The sequence below is a fragment of the Stegostoma tigrinum genome, chromosome 3 (genome assembly GCF_030684315.1).
Source record: "Stegostoma tigrinum isolate sSteTig4 chromosome 3, sSteTig4.hap1, whole genome shotgun sequence".
Lineage (NCBI taxonomy): Eukaryota > Metazoa > Chordata > Chondrichthyes > Orectolobiformes > Stegostomatidae > Stegostoma > Stegostoma tigrinum.
The window spans coordinates 64,064,782-64,084,536 of NC_081356.1; the positions used below are offsets into that span (position 1 = coordinate 64,064,782).

Genomic DNA, 19,755 nt, shown 5'->3' on the forward strand with positions numbered 1-19,755 from the left:
TGCTAGGGAGAACAACACTGTACTTTTTTATATATAATGTGGCTTAGCCACTGAAGTAAATGGGTAAAATACAAAAATAAGTTGGGTGCAATCACTCTGATAGGATTATGCTACAGGCCTCCAAAAGCCACCGAGGCATTGAGGAACAAATACATAGACAGATTATGGAAAGATACAAGGCAATCTTCCCCAGTATTGACTGGGGCTCCCTTAGAGCAAGAGGCTTAGACAGGGAAGAATTGTTAAGTGCTTCCTAGAAGGTTTCTTAAAACAGAATGTGAATAGCCCAATTAAAGGAGCAGCCATACTGGACCTTGTATTGGCCAAGCGACTGACCTTTAAGTGGGAGAGCATTTTGGAAACAGTGATCACAATTCCTTAAGTTTTAAGATAGCTATGAATAAGGATAAGTCAGGATCTTGCTAAATTGGGGGAGGGCAAATTATGTCAGTGGTAGGATGGAGTTAGGGTCTATTAATTGGGAGGAACTGTTATTGGGCAAGTCAACATTTGACATAGGGGAGTTGTTTAAAGAGTTTAGGACCAGCAAGCTCCAATAGGCAGGAAGGACACAAATGGCAAGGTAAGGGACCCTTGGATAATGATGGAGGTTGTGAATTTAGTCAACAGGAAAAAATAAGCATATGTAAGGTTTAGAAAGCTAAAATCAGAGATCCCGGGGGAAATAAGGAAAACAAGAAAGAACTCAAGCAGGGAATTAGGAGAGCAAGGAGGGGCCATGAAATGACATTGGCAAGGAGGGTTAAAGAGAATTCCAAGGCATTCAATACATACATTAAAAACAACAAGATAACTAGGGAGAAGGTAGGACCATTCAAGGACAAAGGACAAAACTTGCGCTTGGAGGCAGAGGATGTGGGCAAGATCCTAAATGAGTACTTTGCATCATTGTTCACCCAGTAGAAGGATATAGAGCATGCTAAAATGCTAGGCCATTTTGAGATCAAGAAAGAAGTGGGTGTTGGGACTCTTGAAAAGTATTAAGGTGGATAAGACATTAGGGCCCGGTGGTATCCACTCCATGTTACTGAGTGAGGCAAGTGAGGAGATTGTTGGTGCCTTGACCAAGATCTTTGAATCCTCATTAGCCACTAGACAGGTCCTGGAAGATTGGTGAGCAGCTACTGTTGTTCCTCTGTTCAAGGAGGGAGGTGGAGATAATTCAGGAAACTATAGACCTACATTCGTAGTTGGGAAACTATTGGAGGCAATTCTTAGTGATAGGATTTATGCACTTTTGGAAAAACATTGCCTATTTAGTGACAGTCATCAAGGCTTTGTGCAGGGCAGGTCAAGTCTTACTTGATGGAATTTTTCGAGAAGCTGACAAGGGTGATTGATCAGGGTAGAGAAGTGGATATTGTTTACATGGATTTTAGTAAAGCTATTAACAAGATCCCTCATGATAGGTTCAACCAGAAGATTAAGATCCACGTTGACTCAGCCATGCAGATTCAGAATTGCTCTACCCATGGAAGGCAGAGGATAGCAGTGAAAGTGTGTTTTTCTGGCTGGAATTCCGTGACTAGTGGTGTTTTGTGGGAATCCATACTGGAATCTCTGTTGTTTGTAATGTGTATAAATGACTTGGATGGAAATGTAGGTGGATGGGTTAATAGGTTTGCAGACAACACAAAGATAATAGATTTGTTGTAATGTAGAAGGTTGTCAAAGGATACAGTGGGATATAGATCAATTGCAGAGAAATGCAGATGGAGTTTAATCCACAGAAGTGTGAGGTGCTGTACTTTGGGAGATCAAATGTTAAAGAAAATACAGTTAATAGCAGTGCCTGAACAGCATTGGTGTACAAAGAGATCTTGGGGGTCAAGCTTTTAGCTCCCTGCAAGTGCCATCGCAGTTGATAGGATGGTAAAGAAGGTTTATGGTATGCTTACTTTTAATGGTCAGGGAATTGAGTTCAAGAGTCAGGAAGATGTCATGTTGCAGTTTTATAAGACTTTAGTTAGACTACACTTAGAATATTGCATTCAATTCTGGTTGCCATATTACAGGAAAGATATGGAGGCTTTGGAAAGAGTGCAGAAGAAGTTTACCAGGATGCTGTCTAGATCGGAGGGTATGAATTATAAGGAGAGGCTAGAAAACCTCAGATTGTTTTCTCTTGAGCAGTGGAGGCTGAGGGGAGTCTTGATAGAAGTCTGTAAAATTATGAGATCTATAAATAGAGTTGATGGTCAGGATCTTTTTCTGAAAGTTGAAATGTCTAATACTAGGGTGCATCCATTTACGGTTAGAAGGGAAAGTTCAAAAGAGACGTGAGGGACAAGTCTTTTACACAGAGAATGGTAGGAGTCTGGAACGTGCTGTCAGGAGTGGTGGTAGAGGCAGATATGACAGGGGCATTTAAGGGAATTTTAGATAAGCCCTGGAATATGCAAGGAATGGAGGGATATGGACCAAGGGCAGGCAGAAGGGATTAATTTGGTTTGGTGCCATGTACAGCACAACATCATGAGCCGAAGTGTGTGGTCCTGTGCTGTACTGGCCTGTGTTCCATAAACATGATAACAGTTTAATTAAGCAGTGCACAGGGGAAATCTTCAGCCTTTAGTTTGTGACATTTTCTCAACAACAATATTAAGTTATGAGTGTGAGGATGTGACCACTTTGAAAATATTTGGAGGATAATTAAAATGTCCAAAAGTGATGTCTGAAAAGGAATGACACATCCATTCACTATCATACAGCCTAATTTACATTTCTCAGTGGGGAGAGCAAATGTAAAGCTCAAAATAAACAAAGTAATATATATGTTTTTGAAGGAATTCAAGTGAGTAGCAGAGAAGTGACTACCTAAACCAGCTAGTGAATAAAAAAAAACTGGATGCAATTTATGTGACAGTGGTGGTTCCACCTACTTGTTGTATAACCTGGGGAAAACCCACTTCCATTGACCCTGGAAGCCACAACCAGATTTTGTTGGCTAGCTCTGGCAGTTTGTTTCTTGATGTTTCAGTTTCCATTGTGTAATGAGTGAGCATACTGTCCCTAAGACCACTGGTTAGTAATAGGTCCAGTAGTTCTCTGGTGGGAGCAGGGAGGGGAGGGCAAATCCAGCACCAATACCAGCAGGAATAGGAGGAGGCCCTGTTACCGTTAATTGACCACTCAAGGGGCTCAACTGGCTCAGGGATTGGTAGACCAAAATATTGGCAGAGGCAGATAGGTGATGAGCACTATATATACAATCTAATCCAACCTAATTTTACATGCCTGCTTCCCAGCCCAGTGCCAGGAACGTGTAAAATTCAAAGTGGGCAATCAGCCTGGCTCAGTGGGTAGCACTTCTACTCCTAAATCAGAAGGTTGTAAATTAAAGTCTGTCTCCAAGAAGTATTATATTTTTCTACACTAAGAAGCATAAAGTCAAGCATGGCTAAATATTGCAAGTGCTTAAAATCAGTAAATTTGATAAGTAATTTGAAAGATTGGTCTCTTTGTAAAATCAAATCAAGTTTGCCTGTGGAATTTAACTTCTTGTAATATTAAATTGAAAATTGCAGTTTCTTTCAGTCTGAGTCAGTAATGAACAAACTTCCTCTTAAGACACAGTTGCACAGATAGTCAATCAGTCACTAGTTGGAACTGGTTCCCGAGGCAACGGGGACAAATCCAGATGCGTTCAGAAAACAGAAATTTTCTAAAATGTAAAGTAAGTAGCATAAAGTCCAGTTCCACAGCATACACCATGATGGGTGGAAGCTGGGGGTTGGGGAGGAGGAGGAGGAGGAGGCTGTCAGGGATCTTCCAGATTCTCAACAATGGGGCAATGGCACGTTAGTTAGGAATATTTGATTAGATTGAATAAATGAGATTCTTAATATTGAGGAAAAAATAGTTTGCTTTTCCACCCAAGTTTTGAACAGTGAGATAGAAATCTTGCTAATGAATGGTGAAAGGTGTATTTGCATACATTTATGTCTGATAAGTACCTGATCATGCCTTATTTATACCCAGTTTGTTATTCACTCACATGGCAAAGGGAACTAAACAGTGACAATTCCTGACATGACAGTCAATGGGGCTGCCTGGCACTGGCACTCACTCTAGGTCATTACTTGCTGTTCTGAGCCTCCATCTTAGCCACCACTCCCCAACATTCCAGGACATGCTCCATGGCAGCAACCACATGCACACTCCATCTGCAACCTCCTCACATCATCATGTCACAACTTTGACTGATATAAAATACTGCATTTTGGAGCATACTGACACTATTTATTGTAATGCTGTTGCTGAGCCACATTGTACACAGAGAAAGGAACCCATCTCATGGATTTGACTCTGCTTGCTTTTTTAACACTCACTCACTTTGCGCCTACTTGGATGAGCGCAGCATCTCTGACTTTCTTTGCCTTGCGTTTTTTGCTTTGCCATCTCATTCAGAACCACTGGCTGACCGCATTCTGTTTTGCCATACCTCTTTAGTGCAGACAGAAAACAAGGCAACTTGTCACATCAGGCAATATGAACAGCAGTCATGGGTCAAAATGAAGGACATGTTGCTGTATACATCATGCTATTATCAATGTCACACCTACAGCATGTGCCACCCTTTGTGGCAAAAGCATGCAGTTCAACCAAATGATAATGTCTCAAAGCCTACAGGAAATACCCCTCAGTCAAGACAAGGAGTACAAAGCTCAATCAGTGTCAGTCAAGGGCATCGTTTGATCTCATTCTAGGACAGACAGTCAGTCATGTGGGGCAGTCAGGATTATGAGTTCTGTATCATTACAGCACAGGGATTGGGCCACAGTCAGTCCTGCAGGTCTTATGCAATCAGTCAGAGGATTACTGGTCAGGGAGCTGCACAGAGATCAGTCAGGGATCTGGTCACTCATATGTTCTTCCAAATGGACCAGAATGAGGGTGGTGCCATAATCATTCCTGGAGATCTGTTCAAGAAGGTCAGGTGAGGACAACAGATATTGGGACGACAGCTGTGTTAAGTTAGGGAAGTCAGCTTTGGGGGCTGAAGGCAGCATGTTGGACTGCAAAGGGGACAATAATTGGAGCAACTTAACATAAAAGGTAGGAGATGATAGTTCACAGAAGGACATGCCATATTATAGGGGAGTCAAGAACAGTCACCATCACCCTGGTTTTGAAGGGGTGTAATACACCGCATGGTGTAACCAGTATGCCTGGAGCTCAGGTGATAATGTTTGTTGATGAAAGTATAAATGAAAGTGATGGGGAACAATGTAGAAACTCAGAACTGGTGGGATTCAATTATCAGGCTGAGTCTGTGACTCACTCTGCAAAGTGTGACCTATGTTACTTTCCATCTCATCTGAATCAAATTAGCACAATGTGGATGAAAAATGGCTGCCTCCAAACCCAGAGTGGAGGAAATAATGTATCAGTGATGGGAACTGCAGATGCTGGAGAATCCAAGATAACAAAGTGTGAAGCTGGATGAACACAGCAGGCCAAGCAGCATCTCAGGAGCACAAAAGCTAACGTTTCAGGTCTAGCTTGGCCTGCTGTGTTCATCCAGCTTCACACTTTGTTATCGTGGAGGAAATAATGGCTTTGTTTTCTGACTGAGCACACGGGCTCTATACGAGAAAGGTGAGACCCCCCTCGGGGTCAATTGTACTAATCAGACACTTACACAGTACAGAAGACACCTGTAATCAGAGGGTCCTGCATGTGCAATGCATTCAGTGACCAATTCTTGGACACAAGCAACCTTGAACATGTAATTAATCAATACAAATTTATCATTCTTATCTATGTGAAGCTGAAGTATTCATAGGCAACCTTAAAATATCATCTGCATGCCACAATTAAGATGATCCAAGGTCTCATAAGTTGTATAAGGTCACGGAGCTGATTTCCTTTCATTTTAAAATGTATGTATTCACTGACATGCTGTTATATGCAATGCTACCTTTCTTGGGTGATGTGGTAAGTGGGGGTATCAGTAATTTTATCACACCTAAAATCTCCTCCCATATTTTTGTGATGTGGCTTGTGCTGCTACATCACAATAAGGTCTCCCCTTTCAAAGGTCCATGTACAGGCATTCATGGCCGTCCTTGTCAGAGCCCCCCCCATGCCACAATGTATGGAGGACTATGCAAAATCGTCATGTGAATGCTGACTTCTTTCATTACTAAGCAACTGTTTTGTTTCTGATATACTCCCCACAGCCTTAGTTGAACCTTAACCAACCAGGTCACATTAGTAGCCATCATCACTGTGACCCTGGTGCTACAACGGTGCAGGGAAATGGAGGGCAAACATGACAGCAAGCCAAGGAGCAGCAACAACCACCAGAAGCTGTCAAACAGCTTCTACATAAAGAAGTTGCAGCTAAAGGTACCCTCAGAATACACAGGAGATACATGACACACAGAGTCATTTATCCTTGATGCCATTACTTCAGGTGAGTGAGGTGCAGTGTCAGCAAAGACTGATGATACCGTGGGACACCACCATAGAACTATACAAGCTGCGAGAGTAGGACCTGTGACCTGATGTGCTGGGTGGCCATCTTGTCCAATGGCCAAAAAGGTAACAGCTGCATTAAATTCCTATGCAACTGGCTGCTTCCAAGGATACACAGGGGATATGTGCTGGATCTCACACTTGTAAAATAAACAAATATATCAAGACTATTACTGATGAAATTTGTGACAGATCATGCTGCTTCACCTCATTTCTTTGTGAAGAGGGTAATGCCGTGCCTCGGGAAGTAGTTTTTGCCAATGAACTGGCTGCCCCAGGTGCAGGACTCTACAGGCTGCACACTGAGAACACCATAACTTATTGTGGCTGACTTCATAAACAGAAAATGTTTGCATTTCATCATGGAAAATATTGTGAAGCTGTTAACCCTAGTGAGGGAATCTTGAACAAGGAGACACAGGTACAGACTAAGGAGACATTCACTTAAAATTGAGATGCAAAGGAATTTCCTCTCCCAGTGGGTAGTGAATGTCTAGAACCCTCCACCCCAGAGAGTTAAGGAATCTATATCACTGAAGATATTTAAAGAGAAGGTGAATGGATTTTTGAAATATCAGTGAGTTGAGGGCTATGAGGAGCTGATACAAAAGAAGAGTTGAGACCTGGAGCCATGATGTTATAGAATAGTGTGTCAAGCTTGAAGGAACAAATGTCCTACTCCTGCTCCTGTTTCTTACATTCTTAAAACCATAGCGAATGACAAGAATTGTCATGCCTTTGGTATTGTATAGGCTTGTAGTTACCCTATTAATCGTCGGCAGAGGCTAATGATCTCACTTAATAGCTTTGTTTAGGCCTATGCAATGTAAGCAGATTGTGCCATGTTTCTTAGTTATGACTCCAATTGAAACAATCCATGAGATAACCATTCTTTAGGAGTGATGAGGCTCTGTCTGACCAAGCATTTAAAGTTATTGAATGATTATTTGGTTATAAATAATGAGCAAGAGTAAAATCAGGTAACTGACATTAAGTAATGATGCTTATTTGAATAGTTGGTGCAGATATGATGGTCAATGGCCTCCTTCTGCATTGTTACACTTCTATCCACGGTGAAGCCTTGCAGGCTTTCCTTCAGCCCATCCCTTAAAGGCAGGGTACAGGTGAATAATGTACCTGTATTGGAAAAGCTTACCAGAAAATTACACTGCAAGTCATACTTGAGCTTTAATCTGGATTAGAATTTGTCATAGATGTTGTTTTGAAGAACAAAGTTAAGTAACCATTCTAAGCACTTTAAAAGCAAAAGAATTACCATTTCAAGTAGAGAACACATAATTAAAAGTTTGATTTGATTCAGTAGACAGGCTAATATCTACGTGTGAGGAAAAATTTCAGAGCAGCTCCTGCTCCACTGTATTACTTAGTTGAAAGTACTGTCAGCAGAGTAGAAAGAGACCCAGAACAATTTTTGATTTGATTTGATTTATTGTAGCCACAATGTACCTAATTACAGTAAAAAGATTTTGTTTTGTGAACAGTACAGGCAGATCATAGAAAAAAAGGACATACAGATTGCAGGGTGCTTAGACAGTGCGAGGCACACAAGGTTTTTGCAGCACAAGAGGTGCACAAGGCAAATCAACATTAGCAAGATTGACATTATTTGAAGTTAGAGAGGTCCACTCATCAGTTTAATAACAGCAGGAAAGAAGTTGTTCTGGACCTGTTGGCACATGTGTTCAAGCTTCTGTATCTTCTGCCTGATGGAAGAATTTGGAAGAGAGCATTACTGGGGTGGGCGGGGTCTTTGATGATGTTGGCAGCCTTTCAGCAGCAACCAGAAGTGTAAATTGAGTCCATGGGAGAGAAGTTGGCTTTCATGATGGTTTGGGCTGTGCACACAAACTTTCTGTAGTTTCTCACAGTCCTGGACAGAACAGTTGCTGTACCAAGCTGTTATGTACCTGGTTAGAATACTTTCTATGCTGCATCTGTAAAAGTTGGTGAGGGTCCTTATGGACATGCTGAATTTCCTAAGCTGCCTGAGGAAGAAGAGGCATAGTTGAGACTTCTTGACCGTTGTATCTTTGTGGGAGGTCCAGGATAGTTTGTTGGTTATCATCACTTCTAGGAACTTGACACTCTTGTCTGTCTCTACCATTAATGTAGATAGGGGTGTGTCCTCTTCATTTCTTTCTGAAGTCAATGATCAGTTCTTTTGTTTTTCCGATATTGAGAGAAAGGTTGTTATTATTGCACTACGATACCAAACACTTTATCTCCTACCTGTATTCTGACTCATCATTGTCTGATATCCGGCCTACCACGGTGGTGTCACCAGCAGACTTGCAGATGGCATTCATATGGAATTTGGCTACATAGTTGTGGGGTAAAGTGAGTACGGTAGGGGTTTGAGAATGCACCCTTGTTGGGTGCCAGTGTTGGGGATTATCATGGAGGAGGTGATGTTGCATATTTTCCCAGACTGTAATCTGTTGGTCAAGAAGCTAAGGATCCAGTTGCAGAGGGCAGAGCCAAGACCCATGTCTCAGAGTTATGAGATTAGTCTGGTGGGGACAATCAATGGTGTTGAAAGTGGAGCTGTAGTCAATGAGTTGGAGCCTGGTGTAGGTGTCGTTGTTATCTAGAAGTTCCATGCTTGATGCAGTGCTAGGGAAATGGCCTCCACTGTGTGGATCTGTTTCACGGTAAGCAAATTGCAGGGGATCAAGGCAGGCTGGGAAACTAGGGTTGATGTGGGCTATGACCAGCCTCTCAAAGCACTGCATGATATGGAATCAGAGCTACTGGGTGGTAATCATTGAGGCACGTTACATGTGTTTTCTTTGTGACTGGGATGATGGTGGTCATCTTGAAGCAGGTGGGAACTTCAGATTGTAGCAAGGAGAGGTTGACGATGTCAGTGAATCCCGCCACCAGCTGGTCTGCACAGGATCTGAGTGCACGGCTGGGGACTCCATCTGGGTCCATCACTTTCCTTGGGTTTATCCTCAGAAAGATCAATCTGACATCTGCAGCTTTGATAGAAGGAACAAATGCATCCAGGGACTGTTGGGCAGGTGATAGCATTCTACTGGCATTCTGCACGAACTGAGCAAAGAAAGCACTGAGCACATCAGAGAGTGACGTGTTCTTGTCTGAAATTTAGTTCTGCTTCATTTTATATTCTATTATGTTATGTAGGCCTTGGCACAGGTGGCGCGTGTCAATATGGTTAGGTTGGACCTCTAACTTGGTCGGGTACTGACTCTTGTCTTCTCTGATGGCTTTGCAGAGGTCATATCTGGATTTTCTGTACAGGCCTGAGTTTCTGTTTCTACTGGTCTTCAGTAGGCAGTGGATTTCCAGGTTCATCCAAGGTTTCTGATTGGGGAACACATGGATTAACTTCTTTGGCATGCAGTCCTCCATGCACTTGTTAATGAAGTCTGTGATGGTGGTGGAAACTCAACTAGGTTGTCCGCTGAATTTTTGATTATGGCCCAGTCCATTGATTCCAAGCAGCCCCAGAGAAGCCCTTCTGCTGCCTCAGATCAGCATTGTACTACTTCCTGTGAAGTATCCAAAAGTTTCAACTTCTGCTTGTAAGCTTGGAGGAGAAACTCAGCATTGTGGTGCAATTTTCTAAAGTGCAGAACGTGTATGGAGTGGTAGACATCTTTGGTTGTGTAGCAGTGGTCAAGATGTTCAGTCCTCTGGTGGGGTAGGAGACATGTTGAAAGTATTTTGGTAGCATCTTCTTGAGGTTGGCCTGGTTAAAGTCACCAGCTATGATGAATAATGCCTTGGGGAAATTTGTCTCCAGAGCACTTGTAGCTGTGTAAATTTCACCCAGAGCATTCTTCACTTTTGTTTGGGGTAGTATGTAGTCTGCCGTCAGGATGGCAGAGGCGAACTCATGCATGCGGCAGGTAGTAAGGGAGCATTTCACTGTGAGATATTCTAGGTCTAAAGCGCAGTAGCTCACCAGAGTCACCATGTAAGAGCACCAGGTGGTGTTGATTCGGAGTCATATCCTACTGCTGTTTGCCTTATCTGAGGATGCCATGCTATCTATGTGATATATAGAGAAACCCCCAGCTTGCAATGCACAGATTAGGTGACAGATTCATGCATTCTTGTGTTGATTGATATCTTTAATGATTTTATTGTTGTTTTTACATTGTCATCATAGATTGGAGATTTTCTTATAGGGTTAGCATATACTACAATATTATAAATTTACTGCAGTTGAAAAGAGAGCTAACTTTTTTAAACAAAGATGACGGTACAGCCATATAGTTTTCTTTGAGCTAACTACCTTGCATCTAGAAACTTACTGTTCTTAAATATAACCAGTTTCTATGGTTTTGGCATAATTGGTTGAAAATGAAATTGCAGAAAAAAGCAGAAAGTGAACTTTTTTCGCTAGGTGAAGAAAATTGCATTGATATATAGCTTGTATGTGCTATTGGAAGAGTGAAAAGATGTGTGATACGAATACATAGGAAAATAAATAAAAAGTAAAGTATGAAATTGAAGCATAAATGAAAAACAGATGTCAGTTTAAAAAATTAAACTACCATTTGTAAATCACCATTCACCCAAAGGAAAAGTTTTTCTCTATTTGCCTATCAAGATTCATTCTAATTGTAAAAGCCGCTATTAAATCTCCTCAGCCTTCTCTATTCCATGAGAATAGTTTCATTACTGCAGGTTTCTCCCTTAATTGTAGTTTTTCAATCTTAATATCATCTCTTCTTTTTTTAAATATTTTATAGCTTTGTTTTTATTTCTACGATAGGGTGTCTAAAGTTTCAGTATTCTAAAGTGGGCTCAAAAACTTTGTACAAGTTCATCAAAACCCTGGTTGTGCATGTACTTTGTGTCCCAGTGTATACAACTGAAAATGCTAATCTGGCATTCTTTTGTGTTCTGTATATCAATGCTGAATTGTTTTTGTGTGAAAATTGCCCTTCACTTAACAAATGAATAAAATAGTCATGAACACATCTAACTCTAACTCTATCCATCCAGCATTCTTAGGTGTTCTGTGTATTGAAGCTACATTGTTTTTGTGTGTTAGAGATCAACGTATATTCTCTTTCCCAGCACTCTATACCGCACCATCCCCAAACCCTTCACCATTATAAATGGTGGCCCCTCCACACTTCACTTTAGCTCTGATGAAGAGTCACCTGGACATGAAACGTTAGCTTGCTCTCGCCCCATGGGTGCTGTCTGACCCACTGTGATGTCCAGCATTTGTTGTTTTCAGTGTATATTGTCCTTCTTTGTCTTCCTCTTATCACTGCTAATACTGACTCACTGACTAATGCCCAGCACTCCTTACTTGCATCCACCTTTCACCATCCCACCTAGCTTTCCCAGCCCCATCCCTCCCCCCTCTATTTATTTTTCAGCTCCCTTCCTCCTCTCCATGTCTGAAGAAGGGTCCCCACCTGAAACATCAACTTTCCTGCTCCTCCGATGCTCCATGAAATAATTGGTACTGTGAATTATTATAAAATGTGGGCGGGGGGGGGTGAGCTTAATACTATTTTTTGCAACATATCAAAATCCTGATAAACATACCCAGATGTGGAGATGGAGAAATGAAGGCTGCAGAGAAAAACACATATGAGGAAGCAGAGTACAGCATCCTACCTGGTGAATCCAAAATCTTCAACGTAGTTGTATTCAGTTTCATTTGACACAGATGCCATGCCTGATGCAGGCTCATCTGGTCATAGTATCTCTGAAAGAATGAAAAATCTGCTCAAGCATAGCACCTATACAACCTTAGTACTGTCCAAAGTGTTTGCAGCCAATGAAGTACTTTTTTGGAATATAGTCACTGATGTAGTGTAGGAAGCAGAGCAGCCAATATGTGGATAGCAAGATCCCACAAACACTAGTTGTGACATCATCTACCAACATAATAGCTAAAAACATCCTTTTCTTCACTTCTGTTGACTCATTCACTACCCCATGTTGTCAGATTGCTAGTTCAATATTCAGTATTAAATTAACAGCAAGCTCATCAAGCTAAGCATTGCAAACACTGAAAGCATCATCTTTGGACCCCAATATAAAGTAATTTCAATTTCATTAATTTCAGTTACATCCCATGAATGAACAAAACACTGTCATATACTCTAACCTGTAAATCAACAGTTGACATATATTCATCTCAGGGTGTTTGGAGAGAGGTGGTAAAGAGAGTAAAGTAGTTAATATACAGTCCCTGAATGTTAAAGAGCTCATTGTAGCTGGACAAAACAAGAATATCATTGAAACGCATGCTCAGATCACAGTACAACTGATATGGGTTTAATGGCCTCTACTTTGTAGAGAATGAAAGATAATTACATTGATTACAGGCTGTGCCAAGCAACCATCAGCAGATGATGGTTAAAGTGGAAAAGTGGCTGCAAACATTTACTCTTGATTTATATATAGAATTGAAACAATTCAGTCCACCACAGAGTATGTGACAAAGATGGGAGACAGTATATTATGGCTATGTAGGATGTGGGAGACGTGTCCTCTCTCTTGCCACCTGTTTGACTGCAATACATTGTTGTTTAGCTGTTTTAGCCTTTTGTTGATTTACATTGTTCACAGATGTTGATACTTGTTGCATTTGATTCATTTTTTAAAATTCTATTGCATTTATGGTTCTTTCCTGTTTCAGTGCTGAGACCTGCAAAATACACAAAGACAGATATTTTGTTTGTTAGAAAGTAAATATTTGTTTTACATAATACTTGATTTAGATTTTTAAAAAAATGAAAAACAGGAGTACACAATTCAGCTCCTTGAGTCTGCTCTGCCATTCAATAAGATCATGGTTATTCTGATTGTAATCTAAAATCGGCATTCTCATCTATCCCTGATAACCTATTACACTTTTGCTTAACAGGACTCACTTTACTTCTATCTTAAAAATATTCAAGGACTTTGCTTCTGTCACCTTTTTAGGAAGAGAATTCCAAAGACTCTCAGTCCTCTAAGAGAAAATAAATTGCTACTTGTCTTTGTACAGTGATATTGTTTTTCTTTTAGATTGATGTGATCTTTGACATTTCAAGTTAACTATTGATGGTGGGGCTGTCCCTTGGAGTTTTTCTTACTCATTGGATATATCTATTCTGTGTCTTCTGAAATATCTCATGAAACATTTGCCAATGCTCTGTTTACATAGTGTTTAACCTAATTTATTAATTCATTTTAGCCAGCTCTGATTTCATAATTTCCCCTTCTTTGAATTTTAGAAATAGTCTCAGGCCTTCTTTTCTCTCTCATGTTGAACGTGACATTCAATCATATTATGGTTGCTACCATTTATGGGAACCTTCATTTAATCCTATCTCATAGCATGCTGTCTTTAGACGACTCCAAAACATGCCTTTCTGAGAAATTATCCTGAAATCTGTGAACTTCTCATTTCAGTTATCTTTTTCAAATCTGACTTTTCCAACCTAAATGCAGCTTAAGATCTCCCATGAGATCTTAATGCTCCATTTTACCACATGGTTACTTTCACAGGCCATGTACACCATAGAATCCCCTACGTGTGGAAAGAAGCCATTTGGCCCATCAAGCCTGTACCAACCCTCTGAATAACATCTCATCCAGAGCCAGACCCAGCACCACCCCCCACCATTCTATCCCTGTTACCCTGCAACCCTGCATTTCCTATGGCTAATCCACCTAGCCTGCATATCCTGGACACTATGGGCAATTTAGATTGGCAAATCCACCTAACCTACACATCTTTAGACAATAGGAGGAAGCTGCATCATGTGACAGAAACCCAACAGACACAGCAAGAGAGTGCAAACTCCACACAGATAATCACCCACAGCTGGAACCTAACCCAGTCCCAAGTGTCAGAGATAATGGGAACTGCAGATGCTGGAGATTCCAAGATAATAAAATGTGAGGCTGGATGAACACAGCAGGCCAAGCAGCATCTCAGGAGCACAAAAGCTGACGTTTCGGGCCTAGACCCTTCATCAGAGAGGGGGATGGGGGGAGGGAACTGGAATAAATAGGGAGAGAGGGGGAGGCGGACCGAAGATGGAGAGTAAAGAAGATAGGTGGAGAGGGTGTAGGTGGGGAGGTAGGGAGGGGATAGGTCAGTCCAGGGAAGACGGACAGGTCAAGGAGGTGGGATGAGGTTAGTAGGTAGCTGGGGGTGCGGCTTGGGGTGGGAGGAAGGGATGGGTGAGAGGAAGAGCCGGTTAGGGAGGCAGAGACAGGTTGGACTGGTTTTGGGATGCAGTGGGTGGGGGGGGAAGAGCTGGGCTGGTTGTGTGGTGCAGTGGGGGGAGGGGCCCTCCCCCCACTGCACCACACAACCAGCCCAGCTCTTCCCCCCCCACCCACTGCATCCCAAAACCAGTCCAACCTGTCTCTGCCTCCCTAACCGGCTCTTCCTCTCACCCATCCCTTCCTCCCACCCCAAGCCGCACCCCCAGCTACCTACTAACCTCATCCCACCTCCTTGACCTGTCCGTCTTCCCTGGACTGACCTATCCCCTCCCTACCTCCCCACCTACACCCTCTCCACCTATCTTCTTTACTCTCCATCTTCGGTCCGCCTCCCCCTCTCTCCCTATTTATTCCAGTTCCCTCCCCCCATCCCCCTCTCTGATGAAGGGTCTAGGCCCGAAACGTCAGCTTTTGTGCTCCTGAGATGCTGCTTGGCCTGCTGTGTTCATCCAGCCTCACATTTTATTATCCAGTCCCAAGTGTTGTGAGGCAGCAGTGCTAGCTGCTATGTGACCATGCTGACCTTCATCATGTCCACAAGTGAATCCTTGCTTTTATTATTTTCCATTTCTACCCAATCTGTTCCCACATCTTGGTTTCCTGAATTTAGGTCATCTTTCTCCATTGTGAAAATACCATCATTAACTAACAGAACCATCCTTCACCTTTTCAAGATTCATGTAGCAATGTATGTTACCTGCAGCCATGTCTCTGAAATGGCTACCAGATTGTACTTACTCACTTCTTTTTGCATTCTCCATTATTCTGCTTGGATACAATGCTATGTACATTCAGAAACAAAACCTTTAGCTTTATCTTTTTACGCCCTCTGTAAACTGTAGCCTTTTCCCTCAGTTGACTCTTAGGACAAGTTAATGAGTACAAATCTATCATGGAGTGTTTATCATTTTGTCTATTAATAACTTTCCTTTTGGCCTTAATTCTGCTATTTCATTGACCACATCTTCTCAAATTTGATCCCTTGCCCCCACTGTTCGATTTAAAATCCTCTCTCATTCTGTAGTTATGAAGAAAGCCAGCCCCAGTATGGTACAGATGGAACTATCCCATTGCTGCTGATGCCTCCTTTGCTAGTACTTCTCCCACACCACTCAATGAATCAGGTATCATAGCCTGTTCTTTGTTGCAAGCAGTAGTGTCAATTTCCTAACTGTACAGCCCCTTAATGCTAATATATTCTCTCTCCAATGGTCAGTTAGCTTACCTACCTTGTAGCTCCCACTCTCACCTAGTCAAACTCAATAAAAGGACACTGACTCTCTCAAGCACGTGATACAAAAATTAGCACACAAGGCAAAACGAGTAAGTTACGAAGTGAAGGCGGATGGGAGGAATTAAGTTAAAAATCCACATAAGTCAGTTATATAACGATCTGGTAGATTGATACATCACATGCTTTCAGATTGGGTTTAAGAAGAGATGGAAATATAACAGTAACGTCCCTGGACTAGGAATCCAGAGTCTCAAAGTAAAATTTTGGTGACGTGAGTTCAGATTTGATCATGATATGAACTCTGAATTCAATAAAAACCTGGAATTTTTTTTAAAAAGCTAGTCTAATGTTCACATTGTCGCTCATCTGGTTCACTAATACTCTTTAAGGAAGGAAATCTGCTGTCCTCGTTTGGCCTCCATGTGACTCCAGACCCATTAGCAAGTAATTGATTTTCAACTGCTCTGAAATTGCCGAGCAAGCCACTCAGTTCAACGCCAATATTTGCCCAGCCATCTGACGCCCATATCCCAGGTAGGAATGAAAAATGATGCACCGTGTTTATCACACAGATCAATTGGTTGTCATTGTATTCAACAGTGATGGATTTTATCACTTGGTGAAATTATGTGATTGCATATATGGAAATATTAACATTCGTTACAATTGCCGTGCGTGTTTAAGCGTAACTATTGAATTGTGGATGGATTACTGTCAGCATACAGGGGACTTGCTTGCCAATAACGTCATGTAATTGTGTAATTAGAATGGTTTTGAACGAAGAGTCAAGCCCAAGGAAACTGCGATCAAAAAAAACAGTACAAGTATAAAATATGTGTGTCAACCAACTCTTCAAATTAAATTGTCAAGTATGGGTGTTACAAGATAATCTGAAAAAAATACTGCACAACTCGCAAAACAGATTAATTTTTCCCAAGTACCTATATTAATATGACTGCATGTATCTAGTTTCGAAGATACAGATCCATTGGTCTAGAAAGTGTCTATTCACGACACACATTCTGTGAACACTAAATCTGACGTGATCGGGGATCTTATGAAATTGTGTAGATTAAAACAGGTTAGTTATATAAGCGGCACTTGGCATCTTGCAGGACACGCACGAAAAGTACGTCCCGATCCCGCAATAAGATTGTGGTCTGCTGCGTGAATACCAAAACTTCAACGTAAAAATATACCATGGCTACTTACAGTGAATAACTTGAGTTTTGTTTTCGTAATCACAATGTTAAAGTCAGAGGTTATCGTTACTGTAGCCTTTCAATGTTGTAGCGTCTTCCCCAAAGCATAAAAATGACGAAAGGAACACAGCAACAGTATCCATTACTTTGTGTTAAAAATGCGTTTGTATCATTGAATCTTGTAGATGAAATTATACAATGGTCTTAATGATTCAATATCAATATGGGAAATTCAAACATATGAAAGCGCGAGTTTATTTATGAACATTTTGTCATTTTGAGTGCACTTGATCTGAGTGTTTCGGGACAGATTTGAATTCGGACAAGAAGTGCCCTCTTGTTGATCCGCAGATGTTCTGGTCGCTGGAATACGGAACAAGGCCATTGGAAACCGTCCGCCCTGTCTGAAATGAACATCACATCGTTACACAGACTATATTACTCGGCTCTCAACTACTGTAACAGCAAATGATGTCCTGTTAATACACCTCGGCTGGGAGGTGGGCGGAAGAAAAGAATGATGGCTGGATATTTGCTACTAGTATTACAATTTTCTACACCCCTCCAAGCAGAATTCACTTAAACTCCATTTTAGTCATAAAATCTGCCCTTTCTCTATTCATTTTATGCATTGAGACACCATCGTTTCAAATAAAATCAGGGCCGAAGAAGCTTTATTCTAATATAAAAGTGTACGTACAAAATTCTAGGTGAAACAGAATATTGCGGAGGAGGATTTTTTTAAAAAAGAGGGCGCGTTGTCCAACACATTTTCATTTTCCATTTTACTGCGCTTTTTTAAAAAAAGTGTTCCCAAGGTGTGTGCAGTGCATGTGATTTTGCAGCTGTATTCCCAGTTCCCAGGCAGAGGGAGGTGGCGTCCGCCATTTTCGCTCCAGTTTACCACGCCCGTGGATCTAGCGGAAAGCAGTAGCAAGACTTCTCTGTCTCTGTTCCTCTGCTCGTTTTCGGAAACTAGCTGCGAACGTTTGAGGGAGGCGAGTGATTAACGTGCCGGCAATCGGGCGATTTTATGTCTGCGTTTATTGCGAGGGGGAGAGACAACAAAACAGAGAAGTGAAAGGGTTGCTGCAGGATATTGTTGCATCCCTTCACAGGGCGCGAGGACAACATCCAAAGGGATATCGGAGACCCTCCCCTGGCCAGCTTTGGATTGCACGAGAATCACCGTCAGACCTTCCCTCTCTCGACTTGTGTTTTTTTTTGAAAAGGAAACAGAAATTCACCGTCTTTCTTCACCATTGCACCCCCGACAGCTTTTTTTAAAACTCCCAGTGAATTCTCCATGTTTAGTCAGACCGTAGAATATTGAGAAGGACACCCACCACCCCGTCACCCACCCACTCCCAATCCACTCCTTCCTCCCGCCACCTCCAAGCACACACACCAGTCGGCTACATGACTCTCGACTCCATCATGGCGTGTTGCCTGAGCGAAGAGGCGAAAGAAGCCAAAAGGATCAACGCGGAGATCGAGAGGCAGCTCCGGAGAGACAAGCGGGATGCACGGCGAGAACTCAAGTTACTGCTGCTCGGTAAGCCTTACAGATGAAGGGGACTCGGGGTTTGTTTGTTCGTGAGGAGGGTGTGGGATTGAGAGTAGAGGGAGGAGGGGTGGGTTAAAATAAAGTTCACATTTACTAAAAATGGAAATAGTTTACATTTTTTAAACATTCCAGCTCTTCCCCCAACACGGGAATGTAACAGGCTGTGTCCGTCCCGTTTCTCCGAGTGATTTGGATATGTGCAGTGGGGTGTACTGTTGATAACCTGTCATTTGTGCTTGTTTATTTGCTCTTAATTTAGCAAGAGTTGTTTGTAATGGGAATGAATTTTGCCGATGTTGTTTTCGGTTCTGGATGCGTAACCCAGAATATGAGGCAGCTAATGTTATTTTTCTTTCATAACCAGAGTGTCGTGTAGGCGAAAATAGCTGGCCTATTTGCAGTAATAGCTTGTAGTGATGGTCAGCCTTGTTTAGATGTGGCAATTTTCCATAATGATAGTATGAAAATGTTTGGTCAAGTTTTGCGATCTGAATGTAGATGAGTTTTTCGCTGTTGATGTTACTGGAATCTTGCAAAAGTTAAACCCACCTTTACCCATTCTGAGCAGTTTGTACATTGCTATGTCTAAAGGAAATGAATATATACTTAGTATGTATGTATGCATTCATTATTGTGAAATTTGACGTGAAACATTGTGCGTTTTCCTGCATAAGCAGTATTCTCAAAACACTCGTCTGTTTTAATAGGTGAGATTTTTAAGTTGTGCGGTTGAACATCGTGTGTTTAATGAAATGATGCAAGTTTGAATAACACAAACATTGTAGTTACTGTACGTAGACTATTACCACAATTCATCTCATAAATTAGCATCTGTTTTGTGCAATTTCAGATTACTAAATGCACCTAGTAAATGTCACATTCACAAAATAATAAAAATGGGTACTTTTGATAACGCTTGTTTCTTTTTTCTAAATCTTTAGCATTTCAAAACCTGGAGATGCCTAAACCTCTTCAATGTTTTTTTTAAATTTTGACGAACAAGT

The 19,755-nt window shown here is 41.6% G+C and overlaps 1 protein-coding gene and 1 long non-coding RNA gene across 3 annotated transcripts in view; one reads left to right on the top strand and one right to left on the bottom strand.

Moving 5' to 3' along the window:
• Positions 1-12,901: 12,901 nt before the first annotated feature.
• LOC125450907 (uncharacterized) lies at positions 12,902-18,725 on the bottom strand. The gene is made up of 3 exons (XR_007247174.2): positions 18,593-18,725; positions 17,195-17,588; positions 12,902-13,174 (listed from the first exon to the last, which is right to left on the bottom strand). It is a non-coding gene; the product is annotated as an uncharacterized LOC125450907 (long non-coding RNA).
• The window catches only part of LOC125450906 (guanine nucleotide-binding protein G(q) subunit alpha), a 193,676-nt gene continuing 191,971 nt past the window's right edge, over positions 18,051-19,755 (top strand). The window contains exon 1 of one of the 2 annotated variants that reach the window (XM_048527281.1): positions 18,051-18,739. In XM_048527281.1, the coding sequence (XP_048383238.1) occupies positions 18,604-18,739 (136 nt within the window). In that variant the 5' untranslated portion in view covers positions 18,051-18,603. The remainder of the gene's footprint in view (positions 18,740-19,755) is intronic. The other variant, XM_048527280.2, reaches the window with a different exon arrangement.